The sequence below is a fragment of the Cupressus sempervirens genome, chromosome 3 (genome assembly GCF_028749045.1).
Source record: "Cupressus sempervirens isolate cs-2001-9-10 chromosome 3, ASM2874904v1, whole genome shotgun sequence".
Taxonomy (NCBI): domain Eukaryota; kingdom Viridiplantae; phylum Streptophyta; class Pinopsida; order Cupressales; family Cupressaceae; genus Cupressus; species Cupressus sempervirens.
This window is the reverse complement of record NC_143120.1, coordinates 86,920,631-86,930,097: the sequence shown is the minus strand read 5'-3', so window position 1 is coordinate 86,930,097 and position 9,467 is coordinate 86,920,631. Positions and strand designations below refer to the sequence as shown.

The following is a 9,467-nucleotide window of genomic DNA, read 5'->3' as shown; positions in this document are numbered from 1 at the left end:
GTGATCATGGATAAATCATTCAAAGCATATGCTGAACCTACTCGATATATACCTGCATCACTTAAATCACATTAAATGCTAGAAAAAAATCAATAAATACAGTAAAATTTGTTAATATAAGAACCATTTTATGGAAGACTAAATTGATTGTTTGTATACTTTTAATTCTTGTCAACTCCATCAATATACATTTTGTATCCTAAAATATCAAAAGTTTGATTTCTTTTTAGTAGACCTAAATAGTCTTTTGGTTCTCTCAACCTATACATCAACTGATCAACATTATCCTTAGAGAGAACTATATCTATAACTACCCCATTATTATTAGATTGAGACCTATTTTCCTTCTTACTTTTTGATGATTTTGATCCTCTGCAATTCTAGGCATAAGATGATTAGCACACAATGGTACTTGAACAAAGAAAACTAATAAATATTGAGGATGTGAATTGATAATACCATTTCATAGATGATTTTGGCATCTCACCCTTTATCACTGGTGCTTCAACTTTATTAGCCCTCTTCTTTGGTGACCTACAAATGAAAACTTAGTATAGAAAAAAATCTAAGATAAGATTAATCCACTAAAATTAGAGAATGACAAAAATTGAATGTGGCTTGTCATTAAGAATTATCCATTGGTAGAAATCCTTGCTTTCTAAGTTATATGGTAACCCTTGCTTTATGAGTATTGAAAACTTCTCCCATTTTATCATTGCTTTCGCCAGTTTGAAGTTTCTAATTACATGCACACAATCATGATTTTACATCACAAAGCATTCACATTCTAACAATTTTCATGTTCTTTCATTACATTTTGATCTAAACAAAAAATTCTAAACTTTCACTTATTCAAACAGCTAATCTAAAAATGGGTCCTATTAAAGAATCTAATATAAATTCAAATAATGTATCTAGATTCTAAACAAATCAAAACATAAAATCTATCATTTAAACTAAATCTCATCACTTACACATCATAAGAATAGGGTCCACCTTAGTTATGTGGACAGTCTTGGGGAAGAGGTTGCAACATTGTATTTGGATCTAATTGATCACTCTTTCTCTCTCTCCCTCTCTCCCTATTCAATCTAATGAGCTAATTGGATCTACTCGACATTTTAATGTCTCAAGTATTGCCTCATGGTCTGACTCATGAACTTTTCAAAGAATCTTATTATGTGGTTTTTCACCATATTTTATCAAGTGGACATTTTATGTGACAACATGGTTTGAATAATGAAGAATCTTCCTCTCTGTTTGCCAATCCTCGAATAACCACAAGTTAGGGTTCTTCATAGAATATCGTCTAAGCCATGTGTTGGTTACAACCACTACACTGACATGGTACTCTAAACCTTCACCATCTATAACTGAGTGATCCAAGTTTTTTTTGGCTTCACCACAATGACACAAATAATAATCTATCCCTTCTTCATTATCTTCAAGTGCAATAATAGTAAAAACATGGCCTGCAGTGATATGTGTGTGTGTGTGTGTGTGTGTGTGTGTGTGTGTGTGTGTGTGTGTGTGTGTGTGCGCGCGCGCGCCCACACACACACACACATATATATGCAACCCTTGTACCTTTCAAAGATGCAAGTGATAGTTTTAGCTCTCATGATTTTGTCAATTGATATGAAGGGTCCATGATGTTGTCAATTCTCTTGGTTGACTTATTTCTTGGTTATCATCTTTAGCCTTCCTTTCATGATGATTCTTGATTTGGCTTGTGTGATAAGAGTTCATGTCTAGTTTTCATTGGATTCTTAGATTTTAGATACTTTTTATAATGGTTAAATTATAAATCTATTTCGATGTAGGGATAAAATATTGAAGATACTTTTTTTCAATTTTTGGATATCATAATAGACATTTCTAAGAGCATAATAGGCAATAGAACAAGTAGCCAAGAAGGCAGTAGCATAGGTGGCAGCAACAAAGTAAGCATCGATAGTGTTTTTCATATTGTATCGGAATTGGAAAAGTACAAAACAATTAGAACTAAGACCATGAATTGAGAATTCAAAATAATGATCTATAATATTAGAATCTCTACAAGCCTTAAAGTAAGAGACATATTGTGTCACTTTGTATTTGATGTGATATTGATGCTAAACCTATAACATAACATTGAACTTATGAAAATTACTTAATTTTCACATAATGAATTTACATAAAATGTGATATTATATCAATTGATGAAAAAAAATGTCTTATTTATAAATTTATGAGTGAAAAATGATGAGAAAAGGTTCAGATTATTATTGTTCATTAAAATAATGAAAATGAGTGAAATTTTTTAATCTATTAGAATGTTATTTAATTGAAAGATAATTAAATGTGAAAAATAAATAATTTGAAGATAAAGTTAACTATTTTTTTAACGAAAAAGTGTTAAGAGTTAACTTGTAAGAAAATAACTAATGATTTACTAATTTGTAAACAAATTTTTGAATTTTGAAATAGATCTTTTAATGAGGAAGTTATTAATTTGAAAAATGATTTTGAAGGGAGAAGATTATGTTCACAAGTAAAAATAGGAAACTTGATTAAGTAACTAGTTTACAATTAATTATATAATTAAATATTCTTTAACTAAAAATGATCAAAAATATATAAATTATTATTAAATCTCTATTAATATTAACATGATAAATGAATAATGACAAATTAAAAAATATTATATTTAATGGATAGTAAATGATTGAGTTAATGGTATTAGGAGGAATATTTTGTAGTGTCTACCCAAACACACAATTTAAATCATATGCACATATTTTAACAAGTAGAGAGTGGGTGGCCAATAGTGGCATGTTGTGATAGTTAAGTTGTTCTGTTGTTATCCTTGTCATCAAGGTTCAAATTTAATGGGGATGAGGTCCCCCGTTTGTGGCCTCACTGGTTCATAGCTCCAGGTCAAAGCGTTTACCCCTCTTTAAAAAAAAAAAAAGTAGAGAGTGGGTGAATTTAAGTGCAATATATGTGAATAATCTCTAAAAATGATGTAGCAATGGAAACTGTCTATACATGGTAATAACTTATGCAGAAGGAAAATAGATAACAAAATACTGATCCAAAATGCATATTACGAAACTCGCTTATTTTATATTCATCTATTGGATACAATTGTCCAATTGTGTGTTGTCTTTGATGTTACACAAATGTCATATCGATTATTAGTCAAAGTCTACCGAGTTCAGTTGGTTAGCAAAGAGAGTTACAGAGTCTATTGAGCACTCCTATATACTACATGGTGAAGACAGCTTCTAACAAGCTCACTTAAGCGTCGAAGGATTCTGAGTCAGAAGTTAGTGTTAACTGAGTTTGAAAGATTAGCAAAGGTAAATTAGTTCTTATTGAGTTCACTCGGTCTCCAAGGATTTTTTAGAGATTCTTACTGTTTACTGAGCTATAGTCTGTCAACACTAGAAATCATTTCTAGAGCAGTGTTTACCGAGTTGGTTCGGCTAGTGAAGGATTTCATTATTTTTGGAAATAAATCTCAATTATTCTATGCAATGATTATAGCCGACTGGTGTAATGATTATTGGTTAATGTACTTGTAATGTAGCTGACTTGACAAATTTGTAAGGTATAAGTAAAAGGTCAAGTTGTGAATTTAATTGTATGGATGAGTGTAATGAGCGAGCATGCAAGAATATTGATTATGTGAGTGAATCTTGAAGAAGGATCAGATATCCTTGAGGAGCAGCAAAGTTGTATTCGATTAGTGAGGATCTATTGAAGCAGATAAGAGATTTGTATCAGCAAAGTTCAATTACATCTCATTCAGGTCACTTTATTGTTAGTTTTTCATTATTGTAGCAGTGGTTTGTAAATCTTTTAATAGAATTGGTTTAGCAGCCATTTTTGTAAATCCTCTAACAAGGTGGATAGTTCTATTGAATTGTTCTAAAGACCTCTAGCAAGGCCACTCCTAGCAGGGTGATTAAATCTTCTAACAGGGTCACACATAACAATATGTTTTCTAACCTTTAACTAGGTTGGATCCTAATGGAGCTCACTTCAGAAGAGTGAAAATTCGTAGCTAGTTACTTGGTGGTTTTTCCCATATTGGGTTTCCACGTTAAATCTGGTGTCTCTTGTGTTTATGTTATTTCTTTTATGCATACATGTCAAATCTTTATGAATGCTTAATAAGTTAACAGTTCATCTACCAAGTTACAACATTTTTCTGTGTGGCTATCGAGTGATAGCAGTATCTATTTTAAGGAATCTAAAGGATCTATGGATTTAGTTTTGTGGTAATTGATTCACCTCCACTCTCAATTACTCCATCTATATTTCCAACATCATCAACCATGCTTGTACATGTTTCTACAACTTCTTAAATAACTATAAACTCTCTAAATTTGAAAAACTAGAAAATTATCTTTTTTGGCAAGTTTTTATGAATCTTGAAATTTTCCATTTTAGATAACCTTCAAAATTGACTCCTAGAAAGGTAAAAATAAAAATGGGCTTTCCTTAAACAATGATAACTAGACCTGCCAACAAATCTTCAAATTTGTGAATGCCCATTCAACATTATTACAAGAAACAAACTCTAAAAAAAAATACAAAGATTAAGTAAAGAAATTTTTAAATGAAGCTTCAAAAAAACCTAGATCTAACTCAAAAGTTATGACTCCCAAAAATTGGTGTATCCCAAAAGAACATGCATACAAATAAAAATTGAATGTGAAACATGAAAATTCATGAATTTAAAGCTGCTATAATCAAAAAATTTGAATATTTCATAGCATTTAGAAAGCTATAACACATCCTTTCAATTACTTTAAGTAATTGAAAAATATTAATTATTATATGTCTCATAATCTCTATCCTTTTTGTTTAGAGAAGTCCATTGAATATTTTGGGTGTTAATTTTGGTTCTTATTGATTATATAGTGTAAATTCTTTATTGAAAGGAAAATATTAATTTTGATATTGGAAATTATATCATTGGAATGAATATCATGGAAAAATTTTGGAAAAAAAAAACTTACGAGAGTGCCATTGGAAATAGATCTGCTTTTGGACACAAATACTGGACACAAATATTCAATCTATATTCCATAACGTCAAGTAAAAGTGTGTGGATAAGAAAAGATGTGCCAAAGGTTTATATTTACGAAGCAAAATAGCCATATCAAAGCACCAATTGAGTTAAATATATGGAGAAGCCTAGCTGAAAGAAAAAATTATTTCTTCGAATGGATTAATGTTTCCAAAGTATCAGTTTATAATTCAATTCGATATTTAAATGTTGTGAGATTTTTTGAATTCCTGACATTTTGGGGAGTTAACCTCTTCGATGAAATCTAGTATATATCTATGTATAATTGTAAACAAACCATTAGCACTTCGCTCACGTTGTTTACATAGCCCATCTTTAATGCAAGGGACCTATTCGTGCAAACTGCAGATTATGTCTTAGCAAAAATATTTTTTAATGCATTTTCTAGTTAGAGGTAACATTCAAAATTTTCATTTATTCTTCTTAAACTATAACAATCTATTATTCTCAACTCAGAAAAGTTGCATGCACAGTTCAAATAAAATTTCACTTTAAATTCTGTTAAGCATGAATTCAAAATGTGTTTGTTCCTACTAATGTTCTTTTGTTTGTCAGAAATGGAGTTGCCTCAATTTCTTAAAGTTGGTGTTGGTTGTGACGTCCTTGAAGCTTTGAAGGATTTCTGCGAGAGATATGAATGTCTGTTGAACATTTACAAAGCTGAGGGGATAGTAGCCAACGTGAGCATCTGCCAATCCACTGAGATTGAATCATTTTCACATCAACCATTATGTGGAACGTTTCGGATTAAAGGGCTTTGTGGAATTTGTTCTGATTCCGCTTCTAGCTTGATAATATGTATGAATGATTCTCAAGGGAAGGTAATGGCAGGACTGGTTTGCAATGATAGCTTTCTTGAAGCAGTTAGCGCTGTTACCATTACAGCTGCCCCCTTTCAAATATATCATGATTGCATGGATTAAAACGACCACCATATAAACGGATGAATGGGGCTCTCCTTTTAGAATGTGGAATTAAATTGTCACCATGTTCTTGTGTGACATTCTTAGTTATTTCTAAATAAACAAGTTTTGTTACTGTGATCAAAGCTGGATATGTTTTACATGTCTATGTTGTCGTGGTATTTGAAATTAGGGCAGTTATTTTAGTGTACTTTACGGTACAATGTAGTAATATTCATTATGTTTTGTATTGTTCACTTTAAAATCAAAGAGATCATGTTCCTTAATATTTTGATAGTGGAATTGTACTGGTCGATTCTGATAAAGTGTTGTGGACAAAATACTATGTAATGTGTCTAGTGTCTATAGCTTTGACCTTAGGTTAAAGCTGATGAAAAATAAAATACTTTTTGAGAGGTTTGTCGTGGTGCAATATTGTGGGAATAGGAATAGGGGAATAGGAATAGCTATTTTGAAATACGTATTCTGGAATAGAAAATAGGGCTATGTATTCCTATTCTTTGTTTGGTTCAATCAATATTTGATGAGGAATTTGCGGACCTCAAAATTTATGTTTTCTAAAATAAATGAAAGTGGAATAGGAATACGTATTCCAATAACACCTATTCTGGTGGAATTGTAAAACTTCAGTTTTGGGCCAAAATTGGAATACATATTCCTATTTTACTTCGTATTCCAATTCCGATTTGGTGCATCCAAATGAAGAATTCAAAATTTTAAGAATTTACATATGCCTATTCTGCTTGTATTCCCGTTGCAAAACGGGCCTTAAAATATGAAGTAACTACCAAAATCAAAGATCAACTCGTACACATTGACAAACACTTCAATGGGTGTCAAAAGATAATAATTCTACCAATTAATTAGAAGCCAGTGAAAAGGATGACTAATTATAGGTACATGTCAAATCAATGAGCTATTCACTGGGTATATAGATCGAATAAATGAATAAAAAAAGTAATGGGTATTCATGAAATGAAATAGAGAAATTACTATCAAGAAGAATGGAATCAAAATGGTAGATAACTAAAATCAAGCAAAAGACTTCAGCTACTCCAAATGGCACCGACAACTACATAAAATCTTATAGTATTATATAATAGAATTACTCGATTTCCATACATTTCAATTGATATAAATTACAACCTCAGACATTTGTCTATTGCACTATCATTGCCATTAGCTTGTTCAATACTATTTCCAATCTGCATACATAGTGTTTAATTCAAACAATTTGCAACTATTATTAAATAGCATCAATATTTTTCAAGTTGCATATGTTTCACTATTTCAAATCTTATTCAAACATTCAACTTATATCTATATCAACCAATCAGCATCCTTACAATATCAAAAGATACTGTAAAGTGTTTGCAAAACAATCAAATGCAAATCATGTAACGTATTTTCATGTGATCCAAAAGAAGTTAACCTAAAGTTTTACTAAGTTTGTCAAACATTTTTTTTTTCTAAAGTTTAAAATAATAACTTAACAACAAAAGGCATAACATAGTGGAATCAACTAATATTTACATAAACACATAACATAAAATAGATTACAATTCTTAAGGGTCCCATGACGTTGAATCACATTTAAATTTAATTAATAATATATCTAATAGATAATAAATCCACATCAAATAATATTATACTAGTATGAAATCATTTAAATAATATACAATTATATATGATGCCACTTGGCAATAAACATAATGCACAATCATCTACTATACAAGTCATAGGGTATGAAAGGCTGAAATCATATACATCATGAAATAAATTACATCATCTCTTAAGATCTTATGAAATCAAATACAATACAATAGTACAACTATCCATCATAGAAATACAAGAACAAATAGAAAGGAACATCTACACAAACACATCTAGCAGTGGCATTTGACGGTCAGATCTCAATGGTATAAGAAAAAGTACTACCACTCAACCTTGTGGAACCCAAAAAGGTCCACTCCCATTGTAGTGAAGAGATAGTCCCAAGTCCAAATAGGATAACAAACTCAACAATCAAATCCAACATCTAGGTTCAAGGAATCACTTGAAAGAAATTTAACTCAAAGGTACCAAGACACAAGGAACATCTAAACATAGAGGCAACATAGACACGTATGAAATCTACTATGCAAGTGGGCAAGTGTCATCACATGAATCAATGTTAGAGTTATCCTTACAGTCTAACTTGACCCCGACCCCATAGTGACTCTATGTGGCATTAGTGTCCTTTTGTACTAACAAGGCATACTAACAATGCATGGTTGCACCCAAGCATTCTCTCTACTCCCATCCTAGTCTATACTAGCACTTGAGGCATGGGCAAGGAAATACAAAGACTTTTATTAGGCACATTTTATTCTCATTTAGTGTAATGTTTTCACTTATTAAACAACTTACAATGGGTTACCCTAGTAGCCACTTTATGCCCCAGCCTCCATTGCAAGCCACCACCTGACATGACATATAGATAAGCTACCCTAAGCATAGTAAAATCAAAAGATCACAAAAGACCACATACCATAAATCAGTTCTTAAACAAGCAACTGACAAGTATTAAAAAAAAATTGATCATAATCACGGATTCCACCAATACGATCACCCTAACAGGACTGATCCCAAAATCAAGTGAACATAAAATAATCTATGTCATAACATGGCATCACCAAGAACAAATCATACAAACACCTTAGTCCTATAAAAGCAACTAGAAAGCAATTCAAATACAACTAATCGAAGACTCAAAGGTTATATTAGATAGGTCACACCATTCACCTCAGTTTCACACAAGAACACCGAAAAGCAATAACAATCAATGATTCAAAACATCTCATAGAGCATACCAAACACATTACCGTGGGTCAGTATAAAAGATTGAGATCAAAACATCATCATGACACCACAAAATAGAACTCTCAAGCCTTTGGTAAACATTCTAACTGGCCAAAGCTAAATCAAACCCGAAAACCCCAACACCAGTAAGTCACATGTTATATAAAGTGCATACAAAAGTGAATTTCATAATTCATTAGGTTTTGAAAACTCTAAAGTTCAATATTTACTAAAAGTTTTTAGATTAAATCATAGACAATTCTATAATAGAAATCAATTTTCTCAAACAAGAGTTTCAACCCAGAGAACTTTTGAAAATAGAAACACAAGAAGTACATACAAGATATGAATTCAAAGAATGAGCAACTACTACACAAACCCACAAGATCCTACTTGGATCTAAAGCTAAAACAATGAATGCACAAACACACGAGAATCTTCCTTTTCCTTCGAAAACCCTCTATTCAAAAATTGACTCCTCCAAACCTATGTATCTAGAAATGAACTTTGATTTCCTTAATAAAGAGTTTTCCCCCCAAATCAAGGCTTTGAACATGCAATCATGCGAAAACCCTTTGTCTTTAATTACTATATTTTAATTTCCATGCACACACTTTATG

At 31.3% G+C, this 9,467-nt stretch overlaps 1 protein-coding gene across 1 annotated transcript; it reads left to right on the top strand.

Annotated features, from left to right (window-relative positions):
• The first annotated feature begins 5,640 nt into the window (after positions 1 to 5,640).
• LOC149564904 (uncharacterized) lies at positions 5,641 to 6,006 on the top strand. Its single transcript, XM_089816243.1, has one exon. It carries the CDS (start codon positions 5,641 to 5,643, stop codon positions 6,004 to 6,006), a length of 366 nt encoding a protein of 121 aa, XP_089672369.1.
• Positions 6,007 to 9,467: the final 3,461 nt, after the last annotated feature.

What these genes read in the sequence shown, in the direction of transcription:
- LOC149564904 (XM_089816243.1), top strand. Translation starts at nt 5,641, where the DNA reads ATGGAGTTGCCTCAATTTCTTAAAGTTGGTGTTGGTTGTGACGTCCTT.